This window comes from Crocuta crocuta, unplaced genomic scaffold (assembly GCF_008692635.1).
Source record: "Crocuta crocuta isolate KB4526 unplaced genomic scaffold, BGI_CrCroc_1.0 scaffold112, whole genome shotgun sequence".
In the NCBI taxonomy this organism is placed as follows: Eukaryota; Metazoa; Chordata; class Mammalia; order Carnivora; family Hyaenidae; genus Crocuta; species Crocuta crocuta.
This window is the reverse complement of record NW_027528818.1, coordinates 3,611,418-3,636,549: the sequence shown is the minus strand read 5'-3', so window position 1 is coordinate 3,636,549 and position 25,132 is coordinate 3,611,418. Positions and strand designations below refer to the sequence as shown.

General features: G+C 37.0%; 1 protein-coding gene across 2 annotated transcripts in view; it reads right to left on the bottom strand.

The window, feature by feature from the left end:
* Window positions 1–25,132, bottom strand: part of INPP4B (inositol polyphosphate-4-phosphatase type II B) — a 367,279-nt gene that overhangs the window by 52,614 nt on the left and 289,533 nt on the right. For both annotated transcript variants that reach the window (XM_077755934.1, XM_077755935.1), the window contains exons 19-21: window positions 24,848–24,945; window positions 5,856–5,968; window positions 878–1,032 (exon numbers count right to left, since the gene is read on the bottom strand). In XM_077755934.1, coding sequence (XP_077612060.1) covers window positions 878–1,032; window positions 5,856–5,968; window positions 24,848–24,945 — 366 coding nt within the window. The remainder of the gene's footprint in view (window positions 1–877; window positions 1,033–5,855; window positions 5,969–24,847; window positions 24,946–25,132) is intronic.

Sequence of the window (25,132 nt, the reverse complement as noted above, 5' to 3'; positions counted from 1 at the left end):
TCATTAGTGAGGAAAACATGCAGGCACAGGACAAGCGCAGGCAAGCGGCCACGTCCCCACTGAAAGGCTGCAGCAGTTAAACAAAAAAAAAAAGTAGAAGCTAATGATATGCCAGATAAGTAGCAGGTTTCTCTGGAGCATCAAGGGACATTCCTTTCTGGGGACAGAGCACCTGTGCCGTGCTATCGGGTATGCTTCTGAGTCGGTCTTTGCAGCAAAGAGACAATTTCGCTTAACTTTTTAATTAACGTGTGTCCTTGCTGACAGACATTGTGAATGAGGCACTTTTTCCTTCCCATTATGGCTTAGGCTTTAGATTTAATTACTGTGGAAATGAATCAAGAAACATGACTTCAGGCAGAGCATTTTAAATGTCGGCAGAGTAACAATATTAATTCTCTATTTTGAAAGTATTGGTGCCATCCCATCCTTCTGATGAGTGATGTGAAAATAATTTTAGGAAGCAGGTGACTGACCTGGAGACCCTACCAGACTTTGGGAAGATCCCCTGTTAGTTGGATAAATTAGGAAAGATTTTGCTTGGATAAAGACTTAGTTTTATTTTGTGCATATTCACCATTACTAGTATATAAAGAAATCATTCTTCAAGTGCTATATATGAAGGGACCAGAGCCTTTTAAAACTTGGATCTAAATGAGCTAAGAAGCTATTATCAAAATCCAGCCACGTTCTATTTTATTGCCTAAAATCAGTAGGGGGAATACTTAACATTATTTTATCTTTTATGCTGTGAGCTATGAACCATGGAAATGCAGTGAAGTTACTAAATATTTAGTCCTCTAGTAAAATATGCATTTGGAAAAAGCCCCAAAACTTTAAAATGACCTTAAAAGAAAGTTGAAGACATGTGGGATACCTTCTCATGCAATCCAGTGCTCGGATAAAGAAGTCCTTGTGCAGCTGGTGCTCGTCTCTCAAGATGGAGCACTGTTCAAGAGTCACCGACATGGATGTCCTGTCTTTGGCACTTTTGCAACAGGTGAAACGAATTCCATTTAGTTTGCGACAAATCTGTAATGCAGACATATGAATAGCTTTTTGTTCATTTGTAGATTGCTCTAAAGTGTCGGACTCCTCTAAACACTTCTTATCTAAACACACCAAATTTATGTTAATTTATGACAGTCAATTGGTTCAATCTGCCCTAGTGAATGAAAAACATTATCTTTTCATTTCAAAAGCTAGTGGAACAGATTGAATTTATTTAGCTCCTTGTATGTGGTGTGTGACATGTGAGGCTGTTGAAGCCATATAAGATGGTAAATATCCAGCAGAGGCAGCAAAGCCTCCTGAGAGGGGACCTGAGCTGTAGTGGATGACAGTAATAGTCACAGCTTAAGAGCAACACCTTAATTGTGAAGGGAAAATAAAACTATATTTCCTGGATCAGGTACTTGATTTGAATCCTAAGTAGCTAACATCTTCTTAATTTATATTTAAGAAAACTTTGCCAGTTTTGGTTTTATGTTATGAGATTTCAAATATCCACATGGCACCAGAGCAGCAGATACGTGAAGCACTAACCACTCATTAATGCATCTAGAAAGAATAAAGACACCAAAATGGTCACTGTAAATCACTCATCTACTGTGCCAGGTATGAGGCTAATGAATTTCATATAGATTTGCTTTCTTATTTCTTAAAATTTATTTACTTTTTATAATGTTTGTTTATTTTTGAGAGAGAGAGAGAGAGAGAGAGAGAGAGAGCTCGAGTAGGGGAGGGGCAGAGAGAGGGAAACAGAGTCTGAAGTAGGTTCTAGGCTCCGAGCTGACAGCACAGAGCCCAACATGGGGCTCGAACCCACCAACTGTGAGATCATGACCTGAGCTGAAGTCGGACACCCAACAGACTGAGCCACCCAGCCATGCCTAGATTTGCTTTTTAATAACTGCACATGAATCCTGGAGTAAGATTTAATCATTCTTATTTTACAGATGAAGAAATTGAGGTTTAGCTAGGTTAAATAACTTGCGCATAACTGAGCAGAGCCAGGATGCTAACGTGGGTTTACCTAATGCCAAGGTCCAAACCTTTCATTTCTGTGCTATTCTGTTTCTTTTTGTAAATTCTTTCTTTCGTTATTCCGATGTAAGTCAAGACAAAAATCTCTGAGCAGCAGTAATGTCTTGTCTCATTGCCTTGTGGTTAGCAAGTAAACCATTCTGTTTCTTTCTCCTCCCTGTCCCATGGTATGGCTCTGATATGAGATGCCAGTACTCTATATTAGTATCAACAGTATCAATCCACATGTACTTACAATAAATCTATTGTGATATGATACAGTTCTGGTTTATTATCTGTCATCAGATAACTTAAGGAAGATTAATTTAAGAATAATTAACAGCAGATATCTGCCTTAACAGTTATCTGCTTTGAGGAAAAGGTATAATAGTTTATCAAGGATTTTTACCATGTTTTAATTATGATTTTGATACAAACACTAGGATTTACAAGTCCTTATTAGAACTTTGGGGTACTTCTCACTATTTCAAATATAAGCAACTAGAAAAATATGAGAGCATGATTTCACCATAAAATCTTTTCTTCATCTGTAAAACTCTAATCTTTTCAAATAAAAAATATTTCAAAATTTTAAATATAAAACAAAGACTTGACAATACTCATAGTAATGAAATATAGACCTTAATGCCGCTTATGAGATATGATTTTTAAAAGAAAGAATATTCTTCAAAATGTGTTGCCTCTGCTGGAGTGGATGGGTGGCTCAGTCACTTAAGCACCCTTCTTAGTGAGTTCGAGCTCTGCCTCGCTCGGGCTCTATGCTGACAGCTTGGAGCCTGGCGCTTGCTTCGGGTTCTGTGTCTCCCTCTCTCTGGCCCTCCCCCATTCATACTCCGTCTCTCTCAAAACTAAACATTAAAAATTTTTTTAAAAAATGTTTAATGTGTTGCCTCTACTATATTCAACTATCCTACTAAAGATATTTGATTTCTAAATTTAAAATCAAGAGGAGGCAGGGTCAATTAAATCAGAGTGGGCCGGTTAGGCCTTGGTTTCCTTATTTCTAAAACTCCTTTGAACTATATGAACTTAATTGAAATGTTTATTTTTTGAGAAAGAGAGAGAGAGAGAGAGCAGGGGAGGGGCAGAGAGAGGGGGACAGAGGATCAAAGCACTGGTAAGCACATAGCCTGATGTAGGGATGTAAGGATGGAGCTCGGAACTGTAAGATCATGACCTGAGCTGCAGTCGGGCACTTAACTGACTGAGCAGCCAGGGGACCCTGAACTTAATTCAACACTTGAGTGGCACTTGGTCTCTTGAAATTCTCATTTTTTATTTTTTAAAATTCAATCAAGATAAAACCAAATAGCTTTTTATTTTTTTCAATGAGAATGTAAAATATTAACAGAGCAATATGTTTTTTTAATGTTTTATTTATTTCTAGGAGAGAGAGAGAGACAGCGTGAGCAGGGGAGGGTCAGAGAGAGAGGGAGTCACAGACTCTGAAACAGGCTCCAGGCTCCGAGCTGGCAGTCAGCACAGAGCCCGACGCGGGGCTCGAACCCACGAACCGCGAGATCATGACCTGAGCGAAAGTCGAACGCTTAACCGACTAAGCCACCCAGGCGCCCCTAACAGAGCAATATTTTAATTAATAGATTTTAAAAGAGAAGAAAATGAAATAGAGGCAGAAATAAAAGCTTTTTAGAAAATGTCAAAGGAAATTTCCATATTTCATTAAAAATGCTTTTATTGGGGCGCCTGGGCGGCTCAGTCGGTTAAGCGTCCGACTTCGGCTCAGGTCATGATCTCACAGTTTGTGGGTTCGAGCCCTGCGTTGGGCTCTGTGCTGCCAGTTAGCTCAGAGCCTGGAGCCTGTCTTTGGATTCTGTGTTTCCCTTTCTCTTTGCTCCTCCGTCACTTATGCTCTGTCTCTGTCTCTCAAAAATAAACAAACATTAAAAAAATGTTTTTATTGCGTTTATTTATTTTTGAGAGACAGAGAGACAGTGTGAACACAGGAGGGGCAGAGAAAGGGAGACACAGAATCTGAAGCAGGCACCAGGCTCTGAGCTAGCTGTCAGCACAGACCCTGACATGGAGCTTAAACCCACAAACTGTAAGATCATGACCTGAGGCAAAGTCGAACACTCAACAGACTGAGCCACCCAGGTGACCCTACATTTCTTCATTTTAAAAGTAGTATCAAAGTCTTTGATTTAAAAAGAGGATATTGATACTGAGGTATCAGCCTACAGAGGTGCTGTAATAATTAAGTCAGTGTTCCTACATAATGCCAAATTTGCATACTTGGTTGCCCTGTATTTATCAAGGCAGACATGCATTCAATGGTTAAGTTGTGAGTGAGCTATATTTGTTCAGTATTTAAGTTTCAAAAAAGAATCTCAGGAATGAATGAGATTTATGGGAAAACCCTTTTAATATATTCAGATGGTATAACTGCAGGTACTAAGAGAAAATATACACTTGTGTTTGCACATGTACATCCTTCATTTATCAATTTACATAACTTCATGATATGTGTATAATGACATATGTATATGTTCCTAAGTTGTCAGAAAGCATTGATAAATGATCAAATTACCTTCCTGTTATCACATTATTAGTAAAATAGCAAAAATAGCACACGACCTACCTTTGTGAAATTTTTGGGAGAATTAACAACCATAGCAGTCTTTGAAGATATAAAGAGCAGCCACACCGGGGGGGAAAAGCTATTAAAAACAACCTTCCTGTAATGCAGTATGGTGCTAAATGGGACCAGTGTAAATGAGCTGCCTGAAAGCAATGTTTCATATTGTTACCTTTGATGTTCTTCCCTGGGGCTCCAAGAGGGCATAAAGGGAAGCGAACGCGAACTTCCTCTGCCTTGCTCTTGGTAAATTATTTTATATAGACTCATGGTAAATTATCCATTCCTTTTTCCCAGAAGAGAGTAAGTAATATTGGATTATAATTGAACACTGGCAGTAGGGACAAGGCTTTGTTTTAAATGCCACTGATACAGAATGAATGGAGTTATGCTAGAAGGTTAGTTATTGAGCTCCAAATTACACAAGCAACCGTGTGCAGCACCTACAAATATGGCACTTATCATAAATGTCTCCAAAGTGTCCCTTTTCTGATTCTCTCATTAGGAAAGGATCTTTGGGTGTGAATGCTTAACAAAATTCATAAGTTCATGTGAGCTGTGCCTGAATGGCTGCCAGACAAGAGTTTAAAAAATACAGGCATTATTCTCTCTCTCTCACTCTAGTAGAAACCTGGGGTAGGAAATCAGGCAGAACTTCTACCCTGAGGGTACCATTAAATGAGAAAGAACCATAGAAAATATAGCTCATTACCCCAAGAGCAATCCATCAGTAATAAATTCTATGTGAATATCTAACTTAACAAACAAATTTACAAGCTCATTAATTGAACAATGTGTCCAGGAGCCTTACTGAGCCTTCTAGTCGGAGATCTGATAACCACATTCTATTGAAACCATATGCCTCTACAGTAGCACTTCAAAATCCTGATTGATATGGGTGATCGACATTGCAACATATAACATGAAGAAAATCACAAATACTTCACTTTAACTTCAAAGTGTCAAACAACATCCAGGATGTACAAGCAAAGCCAATAAGTGAAATTCTTTCCCGTTGAGTGCATCTTCTTCCATCTCTTGTTTGAGTATACTGATAGAACTACCAACAGCATTGAACATGCCTAATCCCTGAGGTGATGGAGGATGACATCCGGTACCCCAAAGTACAGAGGTTGAACCCTATGCAGATACCCGATGATGCTTACTGCTCATCACGGTGACAGGGAATAAGATCTGGCTGGAGAGTGCTTACCGTTGCAGCCAGCCACATGATTTCTACGTTCTTCCTTTTTTTGGCTTGGATATTTTGATGGAGATTCTCTAGTAATCCTTTTAAGTCATTTTGTTCTTGAAAGTGTGAAATATCTGAGGGAAAAAAAGAGGAGAAAATAAGGGAGATAGTATTAAGGTGTCTATGGAGATCTGCTCAATGCAAGTGCAAATAGATCTTCCATAACAACAAATAACATTCAGAGCAGAGAGTATCTGAGGATAATCATATTTATTAATCCTGCCAGCTTTATTCTTTACTTAGAAATATGCCTCAGTTTCCTTCACTGCCTATTCCATGCTATTGCGGTGATGTCAATTTTCATGTACTATAGTTTTGCTAATAAGGGAAACATTTTTGATGATGGTTGCTGCCTCACTTCACCTAAAGCATGATTTGGATAAGATATGCGATATAATTTTATACCTTAATATCTTATAATCACTTTTTGCTGCTAAGTAGCTAGTCTGAATCAAGAGGATATGTTAAACTCAGAACCTCAGGGGTAGAAGAAATCTGAAAGTTCAAAAAAAAGTGCATGAATTCAGTTTCCATAGCAAGATTCCTTAACCTCAGCACTATTAACATTTTGGACTGGATAGAATTTCATTGTGAGGAATGGGCCTATATTCTGCAATGTAGGATATTAGGCAGCATCCCTGATCTCTACCATTTAGAAGCCAGTAGTACCCTTCCTGCGACAAGTAAAAATGTCTCCAGACATTGCCAAATGCTCCCTGAGGGCAAAATCCATCCTGGTTGGGAACAACTGCTATGAAGGAGCACAGGTACGGCATGGGAAGAGGAACGACATGAGAGGTGATAGTTAATTATATGAGATAATTAGGTAGGGAACAGGAAATGACTGATTGCTCCGATCTCTACATACTAATAACTAGAGTGTAGGTAATAAATGGCATGCAATTTACATTAAAACCTAAGGCAATGTACATTGTGACACAATGTCTCTGAGACTTGGTGAGATGGGGTTCGAGATCAGAATATAGAGATGGGAACAAAAAGACTTTCTAAGAGAGTTGTTGGATTCATGCTGTACAGTATGAAAATGTGCTCTACTATTGAATCCACAAACTGAGGGATGAAAAATTCCTGAGAGTTTTAACAGAGGTTAAAAATAGAAGAGAATCCATAATAACAAAATGCACTGTGTTTAGGCTCTCCAGTAACAGTGAAGAAGAAAATTAAAGTATTCCTGAAGCAGAGCACTCTCTTTCCCTCTCTCTCTCATACACACACACACACACACATACAATCACACATGTGTGCACAAACACACATGCACACAAATACACATCTATATACACACATACACACAATGATACACACAAACACACACATGACACAAACAAGCTATAATCATAATGAGACTTCGTCCTTTCCAAAACTGTACAAATGTTTCATTTTATTAAAATAATACATCTGAGTAGTTCTTGACTTTAGCTCTAGAGATTAGAGGAAGTATCCTAATAACTGACTAGTGAGCTGTATCTACCAAAGAGTGAAAGTGGTTTGTAAAATAAATATACCCATTAAAAACAATTACATATTACCTTGAATTTCGTAACCACGGAACAGGGGAAGATCAGGTACAATCGAGATGTGTACCGTATGTTAGGGAGGTGAGATTAAAAATATTCATATAAAATATATGTATGATTCCACTGTTTTAGTTTCTAAATGGAAAGCCCATCAGAAGTCAAACTCTTACTATGTAACTATAGACGATTCTCTTAAGAAAAACAAGGTTAGCATCACATTACTAGGTAGGAGACTCTCTGATACGCAGAAATTTTAAGAGGATGCAGGTCAAGGATAAAGGGAAGGAGGATTAATGCAGAATTCTTAAAGAGAGTTACACAACCATCTCAAGACTACAGCCGACCAAAGAATATAAGGACAATAATGCTGCTTTTTAATTGATACTTAGAGCATACAAGGAACAAGAAGTCAGGTCTACCATTGCTGTCCTTAATGAATTAAAATTATAAGTAGCCATTTAAAATTATGCACAGGTATATCATTAACAGAGAAAGTGTCCTTGACATTGTTGAAAGGAAAAATTGGTCAGATCAACGGATGAATTTATTCATATAATACTGTATGTGTATGCGTGCGTGTGTGTGCTTATGTCTCTCTATACATATATGAAGGCAGAACGAGACATCAGTTTGGATATTAACAGTGGTCTTTGTTAGGCTGTAGGATTTAGGGTTTATTTTCAACTGCCTTTCCATGTCATTTGAGACATTTAAAACGAATATATGTACTGTTTCTAAAGAATAAAGTTATTTGAAGAGAAAGGGAGAACACAATATATGCATAAGAAAAGGAAAGAACCTAAATTCTTAAGATACAAAGAGCTGACCTCAAAGTCTTCACAGTTGAATAGGGCAAGATAGATTTTAAAACATTTTTAACTGCAGTTAAATGTACTGTGGGCTATGGCATTACGTCAGTAAAAATAATAGAAAAAAAAAATAGAAACCGAAGGGAAGGGGTGCTAATTTCATAAGAATACTTGGGTATGGAAGACTTTCCAGCAAAGGTAATGCCTTGTGGTTACAGAAAGCATTTGAGGCCCAGGGGAAAACGTCAGCAGAAATGTGGAGACACGATGCACTACCATCAAAGCAAGAAACTTATATTCACCATGCCCTGCATTTCCCAGACGCAGATATTATGAAAGGTCTTATGTGTTATGCTGGGAAATTTGGGTTTCATCCTAAAAAATGGGAGCAACTAAGGAGTTCTAAATAGGGACATAACCATATTGGACAGGTCCCTGAGATACTTTCTGAATTCACCCCATATAAATGGCTTTTGGTCGTTTTTTGAAAGGAATACAGAATAAGAATTTTACCTTAAGTAATGCCCCACAGCATGATGCTCTCACACACACACACACAAACGCACACACCCTTCTGTAACAAACAATTTATGATATAATATTTACCCTTAGTACATACACTGTTCTTTGAATATATTCTCCACTATTCCATGTGATTATTATTATTACTTTTATTGTCCCAAACCTTGAAACTGATATAACAGCCTGGAATCAACATTAAAAAAATGCAAATTACTGACTTAGGGCAACCCTAGGACCAGGATGCTAAGGTGACGTTCACAAGTTTCCTAGTCAGAGGAAGTAAAAAAAATCCTAGTCTCTAAATTCCTGTGCTAGCAATTTTGTCCAAATCTGTGCTTGTGTCTTCAGAATTAGCTGATGGTACTAAAAGGCAGTTCCAGTACCAACACTATGAACCAGCTTCTTCAGAATTCTGAGAATCCAGAGTAAATCTAGTGATTTTCAAAATAATTTTGTTTCACTGTTGACATGAAGAATTTTTAATCAGTCATGTAAAACAGACAATAATGATCCTAAACATAAGTCAAATAAATGGCCATCCTTTGCCTATTTCTACCCCATAAAGATAACGCTTTAAGACAGACATGATGTCCCATAGAAATTTCAACCCTTCTCTCCAGGGCATGCTTTTTCAGAAGGAAATCATTTTGATGTTCTTAAAAATTTCAAGCCACTCTTTCTATTTCTGTAATGATAAAGCTGGCTTTATTCAGAGCACATCTCTACCAATTCAACACTTTGTGTGCTGCCAGTATTTTCCTCAATCTGACAAAAATTCTACAGGTCACAGAAATTCAAGTCTGGTTCTGGAAAGAAGTGTTATTAGTAATGACTAGACTGTGGATTAATAAGTGAGATTTCAAGATAAAATGACAGATCCTGATAAATCAACTGAAAATCCTGGTATATGTGGAATATGGATTGGTTTTTAAACTTAAATTTAAATCTCTCCAAATGTGAATATAGCCAGTAAGTCTTGCTTTTTGCTACTCACTCCTGCATTCCTCTAGCACGTAATTTAAACGGGATAATTAAATCTTCGTACTTATCTCAATAAGAGTACTCTTATTTCAAGTAGGATTCAAGAAAGAAATCAGGTGAAAGGTATAAAAATGTTCATTGCACTATTGTTTATAATATTCAACAATAGTAAGAAAAAACACTTAACTATAAAGAGAATGGATAAATTGTTATATGTTGATGAAATATTATATGATGGGTAAAATCAATAAACATGCTATATTATACATGTATATATCAGCATGAATATAGAGTAAAAACTATGTTGAGCAAAACAATAAACATCATAGGACTCATCCAAAATAACAGCAATAATATAAAGTTAAAGATGCAAAACTACCATTTTTTTTATGGATAATACATATGCAGTAAAAGTGTATTTGTGAATGTATACTACCAAATTCAGGGTGTTACTTTTCTCAGAGAAAGAGAGGTGAGAGATTAGAACTGGAAGGTGTGGAAAGGGGGCTTTCATTTTATGTGTAAGTGTTTCTTAAAAAAAAAAATTCTGAGGCTGAGAAATGGGTTCTTTAGTGTTTGTTATCTTATGATCTATTCTTTTTTGTTTGTTTGTTGGAAACTTTCATAATTTTTTTAAAGGAAAGCATGGAGCCAAGCTTCCCCGAAGGTGATTTCTAATGCCAACTCCATTCCTGTTTTGACATGTGGTCTTAGGTGAGTTGCTTAACCCTCTGTCCTTATTTTCTCTACTGCAAAATGAGGACAATAACCCTGTCATGCTTCATCAACTTGAAGTAGGCAACAATTAATAAAAGTATTGGCAGAAGCGGCTACATTGTTAGATTCTGTGTCAACCCTGAAAAACAGAGGAAGACATTAGTAGCTCTTAGGAAAGCACTCAGTCTCAGATAGGAAGCCTACTTTCTCAGGCAAAAGTCAGAATTTATCCAAAATAGGAAATATTCTTTTAATATATCGAGGTACACACAAAGATCAGAATCAGAAACCTTCACAACCCCTGTGACTATTCTGTTACCAGCCCCCCCCCCCATGGAACCTAAGAGCCAAAACTGGAGTCACTTTTTATACCAGTATCCTCCTTATTCTGTCAAATGGGGTTTCTTCACTAAGAGTTCTGAATATGACACTGACCTGAATCAAAGACGGTCGGTGGGGGTGGTGCTGAAAGGTGAACAGGAATGAGACTGTAAGCTTTCATCTGATCGAGCTGTGATGTTAATGAGGCCAAGGCAATAGCTTCATCACCTCACAATCAGATGACTTTATGTTACCAGGGTGTGTTCCAAGATGAAATGGAAATTAAAGCTGAATTCCCAGCACCTATTCCACCCATGTACCACTTCATAGATGGCACAAAATTTACATGGGATCAATCATACTCCCACTCTGAAGTCAACTGATGTAATCCCATTCCCCTTGAAATCAGGACCACTTCAGGAATGGGCATCTGACACTAAGCCAATAAGAACTTGACAGTGACCTCAGCAATTATTTCAAGGGTATGCAAGTGACTTATCCTGCCCCAGCTGACTGAAACTGAGGACTCAAATGTGGAAGAGAGAAGAAAAGTGCTCTTTATCTGTTTGGTTGAACATGAGGTGAACATGGGGATAATTACTCATGTCAGTCATCATTTAAGATGGACCAGATATAAGATAAAGTCAACACTAAGAGTGGCTAGGTGATGAATTACTATGGGAAAAAGTCTTTTCAATACTGCTAAGCCATTGTAGCAACCTTCCCTTGAAGGGTTGTCTGCTTGACCATTGGAATTTTCAGTTTTGTTCATGAATTTTCTTTATTGTTCAAGCCAGTCTGAGTCAGGGTTTCTGTCACTTGCAATCAAAAACATTCTAAGGTAAAATACATGGTTATATAGGCATTTTTAACATTGAACAGCCATATTGGAAGTGTGTATTGTTGCCTTAGAGATGAGAAAATGATGACTAAATTAGAATGTCTCTGGAAAGCACCATATAAATCACCTCTACAGTGGTTTTAAGATATGGCTCCACATTCTTAGACACTCCTTCTATTGAGAGATGGAGTCTCTGTATTTTCCATTGGAACACTAGTAGGCTTGTCACTGTCTTGACTAACAGAGTATGGCAGAAGTGATGCTACATCACTTTGGGGGTCAGGTTCTAAATGCCAACGCAGCTCTTGTCTTATTCTCTTGGAAGTCTGCTGTCCGTATTCCCTCTTTGGAGATGATCCCTCTAAGAATGCAGGCACTATGCTGGAAGAAGCCCAACCACATGGAGGCTCCTACTTAGGTTCTTCAGTCAACAGTTTCACCCAAATCCAGTCCTTAGGTCCTCATGGCCCAGGTGCCAGAATGTGAGTGCAGAAGTTTGCTGAGGACTCCAGCTCCCAGTCAGTTAAGGGACCACCCCACTCCTTGTCAATCTTCTTTCCAGTGGAGGTCCCAGATATCATGAAGTAGAGATAAACCATCTTTACCTTCTCTGTTTGAGTACCTAACCCACAGAATCTGTGAGCATAAATAAAATTATTCTGATTTTATATCAGTAAACTTGGAATAATCTGTCACCTAGTAATAAATAACCAGAACGGCTACCAAGAAAAAATAAACTTTTAAGGGCCTGTATCTTTAAGTGTTGAAAATAAACATACGGGGCACCTGGGTGGCTCACTCAGTTAGGCTTCTGACTCTTGATTTCTGCTCAGGTCATGATATCATGGTTTGTGAGATTGAGCCCCGGGTTGGGCTCTGCACTGACAGCATGTAGCCTGCTTGGGATTCTCTCTCTCCCCTTCTCTCTTTACTCCTCCCCTGTACTCTCTCTTGCTCTCTCTATCTCTTTCTCCCTCTCAAAAATAAATGAATAAGCTGAAAAAAATGAACATATAAAGAACAATACTTTCACAGTCCACCCTGGTTAGTACTATATCCTGTGATATCAAGTCTTCTCTATTATTAATTCTGAAATAATTATAGTCAAATGCACTAGCAAGCAAACAAATTCAGATAGGTGAAAGCCATTGATATGTCTTAAAATTGGAAATTATGTTCTTTTGGATGCTGTAAAATCTTAAAAATATTTTTTTAAAAAAGCCCCAGTGAAACTGGCTTTATTTAAATTGTATTTCCAAAGTTAACAATTTATGAAAAAAGCAATACAAGAAATCAAATATCAAACGCCCCACCTGAACAGAGCTGAATAATATATTTGACCCATACACTTTCATTGCTTCCTTTTAAGTGAATTTCACAGCTGCATCACCTATATCAAATGAAAAGACAAACTTTAAAAGTAATTGTGTTAAAAATTCTTTAGGAAATTTGCTCACTGTCATACACTGAAGGCCATGGGACTTGGTGTGCAGGGAGGAGAGTAGAATTATAACATATTAATTCTTTTTCCTATTTTCATTTTTCTTGAGAAAACACTCATGATTTTATTTCTGAATCTCCAAATAGATTCAAATCGTTTCAAAGGCTTGGGAGATGGTTTGCAGGTAGATGATTCTCAAAAACCTAAATTCCTCAGATACTTGAGATAGCTTTATGCACAGACAGAGGAAAACTTGAGTATGGGAATGAGGCTGACACAGATCCCCCAGCTCAGTCATCTTGCGAGGCCAGCTGCACTGCCTGGAATATTTGTGTCTACATTCTAGTAAGTGTCCTAGGTCCTGAGTGCTGAAGACAGTTGAATAGCCACTTTTCCTTTCTCCCAAGGCAACTCCCAAGTCCCTGCATTTTACTTTGACAGAACAACAGCAAGAAAAGTCCTTTTGAGAGCATGCATTACACACAAAATGTCTGAAAACCAAAGCAAGTATAGACTTCTCAAAGCTTAGGTCAGAAAGGGAAGCAGCTTTTGAGGTAATTCCAGTGCCCCCCTCCCTACCCATGTAAGAGCCAGGCTGCCAGTGAAATATGCCAAGGCCAAATGGCAGCACAGAGGCAGATGCATAATGAGGCCATCTCCAAAAATGAACACTTCAGTACTTCCATGCTCCACTTTCTGATAACATGGAAGGAATAGACTCCCTAATTGCTAGAATGATAGCCAAAACAAAGCAGGAGAAGACAGGGCTTTTTCCCAATAGCCAAGGTCTCTGCTCTACTTCTTTAGGCTCCTGTAGGCAAGTAAGAATGAGATCTTGAATATTTCATACTATATGGAATAAAATAGAGAACTCCTGAGTTATTAAGAAAGGTATAAGTGAAATAAAATAGAGGAAGAAGATTATGGAGATAAAGCTTCTTTGGGAGGCTCGAATATGAAAAGGAAAGAGGTAATAAAAATACAAGGTATACATTTCATTCCATTCGTATAGCTCCTTTTTTCACTTGAAGTGAGCTGTAGTTTAAGAACCTAGGATTCTCATATAGTTATGGTTTATTGATTGCAGCAGAATATATTAAAGTATCCATGTCGCCAGACTTATCTTTTCTGATCCCCTGATGAAGATAATTTGATCTTTGAGTCTTGAGTTTTTCCACCTTCTCTGAATTCAAAGATGAGTTCTGACTTTTGTTTTGCAAAATTGGAAGCATGAGGAAATTAGGGTACAAGAAAAGGTAGATTAGAATGAAACAAAAGACTTTGCACTTGTGGCTGAGAAAAACAACACAGTAAGTAGTGAATGTTTGAAAGAGTGACATACTCAATAGAGTGAATTAGAGAGTTGGAAAAAGGATTTAAAAAGAATAAAGACAATTTTAAAACCTCAAAAAAAAAAAAGAATGATCATGAAGTTGCTAGTTATCTGCTCTTTGATGTTTAATTAAAAGTTGGAACCAAATTCTATTTACCTTTAATTATTGGGCTCTTTATTAGATGTAACACTAGGCTGAAACTGGAGTCTTAGGAGATTCATGTTAATTTAAGTGATATTTATTTCCAAAAGGGAAAGTGATTCCTAAGAGTTTTAATATCCACCTTACTCTTCACTGTGGGGCCAATGAACTTATCCTAATGATTTCAGGACCTCATCCCTATCACAGCATTTCACAAAGAGATATATGCTTTTTAAAAAGATTATCAGACAAACAGTGATTATAAGAAAACAATTCATTAAGGTTAATATAGATAGCTATTTGAAGAGATATACACAAGACACAGGAAAAGAGGCTACTGGGGCGCCTGGGTGGCTTAGTCAGTTAAGCATCCGACTTTCGCTTGGGTCATGATCTCACGGTTCGTGGGTTCAAGCCCCGCGTCGGGCTCTGTGCTGACTGCCAGCTCAGAGCCTGGAGCCTGTTTCAGTCTGTGACTCCCTCTCTCTCTGACCCTCCCCTGTCCCTCTTCCCTCTCTCTCTGACCCTCCCCTGCTCACTCTGTCTCTCTCTCTCTCTCTCTCCTAGAAATAAATAAAAAATATTAAAAAAAAATTAAAAAAATGTTTAAAAAAAAAAAAAAGAAAAGAGGCTACTGAATGGAGAAAGGGGCTGATTGGTTCAAACTATAGGAAGAGCTTTATAATCAATTTTAACTGGATCGATAAGTTGGCTTGTTAGTGCAAAGGAGAAATATAACTCTCATGAGAAACTCAAAGTGCATACAGTCATGATCTTATCCCTCACAGTAACATTCATAAGTGCAGTGTGACATCTTCTCAGCACAGAAACTGACACTGGAAATATTAACTTCCTTTCTCTGGTGAGATAATGGTAGAATGTACTTTGAAGTATTGGCATATACATATTAATTATTCTCATTTAGTTGATAATGAAATGGAGGCATTCAAAACATCAAGTGATTCACCTAAGTGAGCTTTCAATTGAATTCATATCTCTTGACTTCATGCCATTTTGTGAAGACTTACTAGGCTGGTTTACTGGGAGTCTCGCCAATCTTTGATGAGTGGTAAAATTTGGAATGCAAAACTTAGTCTACTTAGTCTATAGACAAGAAAGCCCCCGTGAGAAGGAAAGAATTTAGAAAAATGTACGGATGACTGAAAGACTAATCTTAGACTTTTCCTATACAAATTAGAGCAGAATAGGGCTAACCAAAAAATTGATGCATCTAATTTGTGAGGACCCTGAAGTAACATTGAAGATGCAGAGATCAATGCTGAGATAAACAGGGAGGTGGCCATCTGTATAGGCGTACGTCTATCTCTGTTATTTGCAGTATTGTTTATATTTGTTGCCTCAGTCTGGTGCACAAGTTATTGGACACCAGAAGTCTAAGTCTGTGGTTTTACCTGCACATAGAAAATTAAAACTGAATACTTTTTGTATCACTTTTCCTTTCAAAAAGCCACAGAAGTGTTTCTAGAGATATATCAGGTTAAAAAAAAAATCCTCATAATCTTTATTAACATCAGAGACCATTAAAAGCTTGAAGAGGTAAGTACATGAGAGTTTCTTTCTCAATGAGTTGAAAATACATTTGTAATTATAAGCATGTAGATAATATACACAGAAAATAAAGGTGCTGCTGGAAATATGCAAATGATTTTTAAATCTGCAGTTTTAAATTGAAATGATCAGAAGAACTACAGCAACAGGAGAGCAGCAGTATAAAAGTGAAAAGAACACTTAACTGGGAGTCAGAAAATATGGAACTTAGTCCCTGTTCTCCCACTAGCTAGGTGTGTGAACTTAACACAATCTATCTTGGATCTCAAGAGCCTTAGGGCAAATAAAGTTGGACTAGACCAGCATTTCTTAAAATATATCCTGAGGGGCAAGGTGCTCATGAGTATTATATATCTATACACACAGCCAAACAAGGTAAGTGATGTACACTAGATGAAGGTAGATTATGGAGGTAGGTTATGGAGAAGGGAACTAGGACATGGGAGATCGCAATGTAAACATTTTTGAATTTTTTTTTAATTTATTTTTGAGAGAGAGAGAGAACGTGAGTGGGGAAGGGGCAGAGAGAGAAGGAGACACAGAGTCTCCAGGCTCCAGGCTCGGAGCTATCAGCACAGAGCCCAACACGGGGCTTGAACTCATGAATCACGAGACCATGACCTGAGCCAAAGTTGGACACTTAACCAACTGAGCCACCCAGGCAATCTAGAAAAGTAAGTTTTTAGGGCATGTTAGGAACAAAGATTGAGGTGATGAGCAGGATATATGAGTTCCAGGAAGAGAGATGGGCTGGTGATGTAGGAATGGAGGTCGATAATTAATAGATGATATTTAAAGCAATGAGACTGTGTTCAACTAGAGCAAAGACATCCGTAGACTAAATCCTGGAGCCCTCTGACATTTGGAGGCCAGAAAGATAATGAAGAATCAGTAATGGCAGTTGAAAAGTAGTCAGGCTGTAGAAGCAGTTACAGAAAAGTGTAGTGGCCTGGAAGCAAGGGATGAAAGATGGAAAAAATAACCATATAAAATCTATTACTAGATAAAATAGGATGAGAACAGAGAACTGACCACTGCCTCTAAACCCTGAAAAAAACGGTTTCAGTAAAGTTATATAGAGCAAAGGCTGACTGGAGTGGATTCAGCAAAAACAAAAACAAAAACAAAAAAAAAATGGGTAGAGAAAAAATTGGAGCCAGCTGGTAATCTTTAAATTCCCCTTTTATCTGTTCATTTTGAAACATTTCCAATTTTAAGGTAGTCTTGAATAATAAAATAATTTCTCCTATACTGCCAACACCTTGTACTCATCTTTAATGTCTATGTAATGACAAACATATGGATGATATGTGAAAAATTCCTCAGCTATCTGAATGTTTTCAAATACACATATGTTTGAAACAAACTAAGTAAAATATCTGAATGAATAACTGGATTTTTCATGTGTATAACTGTATTTGAACATGGTATCAAAATTTGATGTCTGCAAGACAGAAATTATTAGTAGTAAATTGATTATAGTAGTAACTTATAGTACCTATCGGAAGGATACTCATGTGTTAATTCAAGAACCTTATATCTTCTTATATTTTATGTCTTCCTGTTTGTTAAAACCACCAAAAATCTATGCTAGTCAGATCATTCTTCGTGCTTGGGAAACTTAGACACATTAATTTAGTGTGGCATAATCAATCAAGGTAACCTCACATTGACCAAAATCATGATTACATCTGAGCTGTACACATTATACACACTTCACTTAGGTCATTCAATGTGGGTTAAACAACAAGCAATAGAAGATACAACATTTCAATATTTTGGGAATTTCATTTTCTTTTATACTCAGGTCTAGAGTATAAACTAAACACAAAACATAAGTTTACAATTTGATAACTAATCTATAAGATTTTACAAGTCTAACCGAATAGTTTTCAAATCATAGTGTTCAGCAGAGCCACCTGGAGAGCTTGGTAAAACACAAATTGCTGACCTCATATCCAGATATGGATCATTTGAAATTATTCTTCCATGGGTAAAAAGTAAAAAGAGGTGCTGAATGACTGAGAGGTAGACTGGGCTGGTCAACTGCCGATTTGCTCTCATATTTATCTGTACCTTTTCCCCTTCTGCTCTTTATCACAAGAATCCTTGTTCCCAGGCTGCTTGCTGCCTACTGACTCACAGTTCAGTTTGGACAATGATGATTAAGAGTGAGGTTAAAGGAAGCAGGGAGACAGAGACCAGTAAATTTCACCCCTGATCTTTCTGCTTCTGGATATGACTGTGGGTTCCACATAGCTCCAGTGCCCAGGGGGCAACTCTTCTGTCTCTGGTCCCAGCTTCTATGGGACCGTCCCCATCGAGAACCTTGATTCAGCAGGGTGGCCCTAGATTTTGTGCTCTGGTGACACTCCATCTGACCTAGGTCCCTTGAGCACCTGCTACTGCTAAACTCAGGGTGGCTAAGTCGATCCCTGGTTCATTTCTCCCATTTTTTTTTTTTTATGTCTATCACCAATGCTCCATAGCAAATTCCTCAAATATGTTTCCTGACTGGGCTTGGACTAATATGGCTACTAAGGATTTGGTTCTATTTTTTTGTTTTACCAAAGGACTGCCTAGGCTAGCATAACATGTCTAATTCAGACATGACCCTGTGTGCAGGCTAATCCTTCTTGTATTTCCTGACCTCGTACTTAAATTTTATAGACAGAAAACAGATACAAGATATATTGGGAGGAAGGAGAAAGGTAACGGGGGAAGGGTCTTATGGTATTTTTTGTCACCCATAGCTGAACCTTAGTTGACAGAATAAAACCTTAGCCTTTGCTGTCAGTGTTCTGAAATGTTGAAAGGCTGTCCTAATGTTCAGAATGAGTATATTACGATATATATATATATATCTCATACATATACAATATATAATAATATATATAATTATATATCATATATGTTAATATAAATCATTCAGAGGAGATCTAGTATTATTACATGAGGAGGAAAAGTTAATACCTTAGAAATTTACTTTAAAACCTAGGAAATATTTAACCTGTATCAGAAAGTCTCTTTATCAGAAGGCCTTTAGTGGGGTGTGTATATGAGTGTGAGTGTGTGTGTTTGTGTGTATGTGTGCAACTGCATGTCTGTGCATATGTTTTTTAATGTTTTTTAAGATATTGATAGGGAAAAACCTGTTATAAGATGGCCAGCAGGACTGGTAAGGAAATACCTGTCCCTGATCAAAGGCTCTCTCTTCCAGGTTCTTCTTCCCACACAGCATGTCTCATGCATTAATGAGGAATGAGGAAGTAACAGGCTATAAATTACTCCCTCTACTGATGCTCTGGGCTCAGCCCTCTGGAGAATCATCTCCTCTGAGCCCACCAGTGTAAAATAAACCTCCTCCCTTCCAAGATCTCCGAGTGCTGCTTGGTTCTTCCGCCAGTGATCCAGACCAGATTTCCACAACAATATCTGCCTTATTTCATTTCTCATTTTATAAGTTCAGGTTATTTCCAGAAACTGCTGAGGTCTGGTTAGCCAGGGTCAGGATGGGTGGTAGTCCAAGGATAGAAAGCTCTGAAAAGCAGAGGCCAGAAACACCCACCGTAGCTTGTTCTGAGAGAGTAAAGGCAGCACGGTTAAACTTGTGGAAGCCGTGAGCCATGTTGCAAGTGTCAACACATGTGGGCTCCAATTATAAACAGTAAGTCGACTGATATTCAAATGCACCTTATTTTGTTTATGAAGCATTGCCCATCTATGAGGCACACATAGTTGATGCTGTCACTATTGATTCTATCACATATTTTCTGGACTGTGACCAGAGCTCATAATAGAATTACTAACTGAAGGAAATATCCATTTAACTAGCCTTAATTTTCATTAATAAACAGAGCAAATATGGCACAATTCTTTTCTCTGATATATGCACGATATCCCAAGAACTGATATATTTGCTGCTCTTCAGTGATTTTACCCATTTGTAACACAAGGTATCTGTTAGCATGTGTGCCAACCACAGGTCTCCCACACTCTCTGGCGTTGAACCATATGGAAAGTCCAACAGTGTGATCAGCTACAGAAGTTTGGCAAGTCCTAGGGCTGCTTTCTTCCAGAGGATAGTATGTGTTATAAATGTTGTAACTAGCTCTCTGTTTCTTAGCAGTAGTCTGATATATCCATTTGTAAGTTTATATTACATAAAGTACAATTATGAATGATACCTTGATAGCTCTGTTTTATTTATTTATTTATTTATTTTTTCCATTCTTAGAGAAACAAAATCCAATAATTTTACCCAGGGGACTATTACCATATATTTGTTCTAGAAAAATTATCTTGATTTACTAGAAAGTTCTATGTTATGTTTGAAAAAACTTGCTGAACTTTCAATTGCTGTATGGCAATATTTTTTAGAGACAAATTATTAGATATGAAGAGCCAGTTGATCCATTTTCTGACCTAACAAAATTAGATTTTAGATATTCAACATTTATTCACAGTTAAGCTTTCTTTTTCATCTGCTTCTGGGAAATCCTCTCATGTGTAGGTTTTCTTGTACTAATAGAGTCCTGTTACTTTTTATAGATTTCACATTATTTTGAGTTTTAATATTATACTTTTCTAATTCTATTCTTAAGTGAGCCTGTTTTGTTCCATTGATATATTTTTATTTCATTTTATTTTTTAACGTTTACTTATTTTTGATGGAGAAAGAGAGTGGGGGAGGGCAGAGAGACATGGAGACAGAGGATCTGAAGTAGCCTCTGTGCTGACAGCAGTAAGCCCGATGTGGGGCTCGAACTCACAAACCGTGAGTTCATGATCTGAGCAGAAGCTGGATGCTTAACTGACTGAGACACCCAGGTACCCCCCACTTTTTAAAGTTGATTTGTTTATTTCTGAGAGAGTGAGGGGGAGAGGGAAAGTGAGAGAGGAGCAGAGAGAGAGAGAATCCCAAACAGGCTTCGTGCACAAGGCCCGATGCAAGTCTCTAACTCATGAACCATGAGATCATGACCTGAGCTGAAATCAAGAGTTGGATGCTTAACTAACTGACTGAGTTATTTTTTAAATGAGAGATAAGATAAATCAAAATATTAAAAAATGTAAAATGTTAACTGAAAAAATAAGTTCAAAGACACAAAAATATTTTGGTCTAAATAAATTGTAGCCTGTTAACTAAATCTTAGCTCAGCAAAAGTAAACATCAGAGTGCTTGACACTCATGCACAGATTTTAAAATATTATAGTTAAAGAATCATGTTTTCATAATTATGTTAGAATTACAGGATTTCAGGGAAAACCACGACTGATGTGATTTTTACAGTTAGTAAAGTGCTTGTGAACAAAATCTCTTTTCAAAGCTTTTCCCTTTGAAACTACCAAAGGAGCCTGGAGACCTGACAGACAGTGGTGGGCCAGAAGACCTAAACTATACTTTGGCCTCTTTCCAAACCTTACATACTCAGAGCACCAATCTTAAAGAATCATCTGTGACCTTTTATTGAATTTCTTCAGGTGCTATAGGGGCTTCAGCAAGGCATGGCAGATTTCTTTTTCTAAAAGACAGAATACTACTCTTTTCCAGAGTAATGTTCTGTCTCTGTATTATATGGGAGGCATAATCTTCAGCTCTCTTCAGGTCCCTCAAAGGCTTTCTGGCTAGTTCCAGGGGTCCTATCATTGTAGAGCCTCTATGCAGAATCCAGAGTATATCCTTAGCTCCTTGCTACTGTATTATAACTTCCACGTCTTTACAATTTTCATCTCTCTTGGAAAAAGAAACTAAAGAGAAATAAAGGACAAAACACCTCTTCCTTGATTCTATTGCTTTCAATTTAGATTTTCCATTCTTTGTATTCACTATAAACCTTCCTAGGAGGGTAGCTTTCTCTCTGACTGTCTGCTTGTACAACATGAGTTCTCTTGTTAAATGCCTTTGATGTGGTTCCATTCCATGTTTTTATGTAAATGACTCCATGGAATGTCATCAATGCTCATAACCACCAAACCCAACAGCTTCTCTTTAATCTTTCTTTTTTCTTCATCAACATATTTGTTATTCTGGTTTATCTTCTCCTGGATGAAATCCTTTTCATTTAACTACAGTCATGTAGGGCTTTGATGGCCCTCAATCTGAACAATTTCTCCATTTTTTTTGAGGGTTCTTTAATCCTTCTTTCCTTGTACTTAATGGATAGTCTCCTATCATATATGTGTATTTCTCCCATCGGTTGAAATGGATTTATTCATTCAATGCCAATGTCACAAAAGTAGGAGACATCCCTTACGATTAAAAAAAATTATTTTGGGAAGAAAGGGAATTCTTTTTCAAAACATGTAGAATAATGTACAATTCAACTATTTAATTCATAAATCATGAAAAACAGGGTTAATTAATGGACAGCACATTCAAAATGGATTACTAAGTGAAAGTAATGGTTTGGAGGATTAACTTATCCTTTTAACATTGACACGAATTATCTCCTAATTTTACTGTGAAAGAAAAAATAATAGATTATACAGATTATGGGTATGATCCAGCATGGTAATTCTTTTCCTCCTTTACAAGTAGTCTATCCTTTATTCACACTGTTAATAAGCTTTACAGCTTCTTTCCCGAATGGAGTATAACTCAAATGTGCTTTGAGTTATAACTTTCCTGCATAAGGAACAACCCTACAAATGTCAGTATAAGTGCGTAGATCAGATTTGGACTTCTGTTATGGAAAACAACCAAAGCCGTATCACAGAATTCTGTGCCAAATCTGTGGCAGGGTTGTCTCAAAAATATGTTGACATAATAGGAAACAAAATATCGGGAAACACTCACTACATTAAGACAATTGTCTAGCTTGCAATATAATTGGTTTGATGCAATCTACCCTGTTTTCAAGGATGAAATATATTTACAAGTTTTAAACACACTTAGTTATATTTAATTAGCAACTTACTATATGAGATATTATGTTTCAAAGTTTTAAAACTTCTGTTCTTATGAAGAATTTCAATGACTTGAATGCAGAGTTTTTTTGACTTTCATATCTCAGACAATAATTTACTCATGACTTATACATATTTCAACAATGACTTATACATATTTTTAAGGTAACATAATTGTCTTGTATATTGTATTGAAGCCCTTTACAGACTTTCCAAAAACATACTTTTAAATATATATTTTGAGTAATGAGGGCATATCATTTGTTCACAAACATTAGTATTGATTAGAAATCACCTGAAAGGTTTATTAAAACACAGATTACAGGGAAAATCCAATAGATCTATAGAGAGACTTGAGAATTTGCATTGCCAACAGGTCCCTAGATGATGTTGATTCTGCTGGTCCTGTGACCACACTTTGAAAGAACTGATAGAAACTGAAAACAAGTTTATAAGAATTCTGAGAATTCCAGGGGTGCTTGGTGGTTCAGTAGGTTAACCTTCTGACTCTTGATTTAAGCTCAGGTCATGATCTCACGGTTCTGGGATCAAACCCCAGGTCAGGCTCTATACTGACAGTGGGGAGCCTGCTTGGGATTCTCTGTCTTTCTTTCTCTCTCTTTCTTTTTCTCTGCCTCTACCCCACTTGTGTTCTCTTGTGCTCTCTCAAAATAATACATAGGCACTAAAACAAGAATGCTGAGAATTCCAAATTTTAGATAACTTGTAAAAAAATTATCTACCAACATCCAAGTTAAAATAAACCATTTTTCATTAGTTACTAATGAAATTCTTTATATTATTAACTTTTCAAGTAATTAAATTTAGAATTCACAGGTATGCTGGCTGCCAAAAAGTCTCCCTGCATTTAACTTCATTTTGGCATAAAAATACCATTTCATGTGAAATAAAATAATACAAAAACTGCAGGTGAAATTTTCTAACTATCCACACTTGAACTATGCAAGACTCACTGGGTTATGAAAAGTCCTAAACTCTCTTCTACCGAAAGTATCTCAGATTAAGTATCAGAATACAGAGCAGTGAACAAATCACCAGTGATTAGATGATAGATGTTCATAATAGCTTTTGATTAAAAATATTAAACATTTCCTACTTTATTAAAACCTAGTTTCTTATATAAATATCTCAATATTATAACACATTTGTGTCACTTATTGATGAACTCCAACTACATTTTTGATTCTCTGGTTTTGAGTTGCTCAAGTGTTGTGTGCTTACTTTTGTGGGGAAAAGAACTGCAGAACTGAACAATGAAAAAACATCTTGAAGTGTAAGGTACATTTCTATAGGCTTGGATGCCTTGTTAATAGTTGCACATAAAAATTCCAATAACTCTATTCAATAAATTAGTTCCTTAGTTCATATCACTTTTTATTACCTGTATAAGTTGTATTCTATCTGATCTTTTCCTTGTGTATGTGTGATATATCTGACATAGATTATAAATCAGAAAGTTAAATGTTTATGAATCCCTTTTACATGGTTAAGAATTCTATAAGCTTTTTAGTGGATTCACTTGAGATTTCTAATTATAAGTTCCTTATTTTAGATTTTTGGCATTTTCCAGTGGCACTAAAATTAATGTCCCAGCATGAGCAGCAGGACATCAAGAGCGCAATCAAGGCTGAGAGGCAGGTGACGGCCATGCCACCTTGGCAATCAGTCTTTTTGGCTCAGATAATCTCCAAGTTGCTCTCCCATCCTTACCCCATGTGTCTTTCTCCCACTGGTCTCTATGTTTGACCTGTCCTAAAAATTTATAATCAAGAAATTATTATTGTTGTTTTCTAAAGCTGGCATACTTACAATCAGGAGGCATCTTTTCCATAAATATTGCATAATATTCTTTTAGAAGTTCAAAATTTTCCTGATTAATACTTTCCTGCAAAGAGACATCTCCAAACCTAAAAACAGAACAAAGAAAACAGTTATGGGTTATAAAGAAGCTCCTGAAAGTGACGCTTTTTTTTACCCCTTATTTTTAAATAGATGACAGACTTAAACCACCACCTCCTCCTTTTGTTTAGAGTTAAACATGTTCCCAATAGTTTGCCATTAAGTCATGTTAAAATCTAGGCACTCTTCTGGATT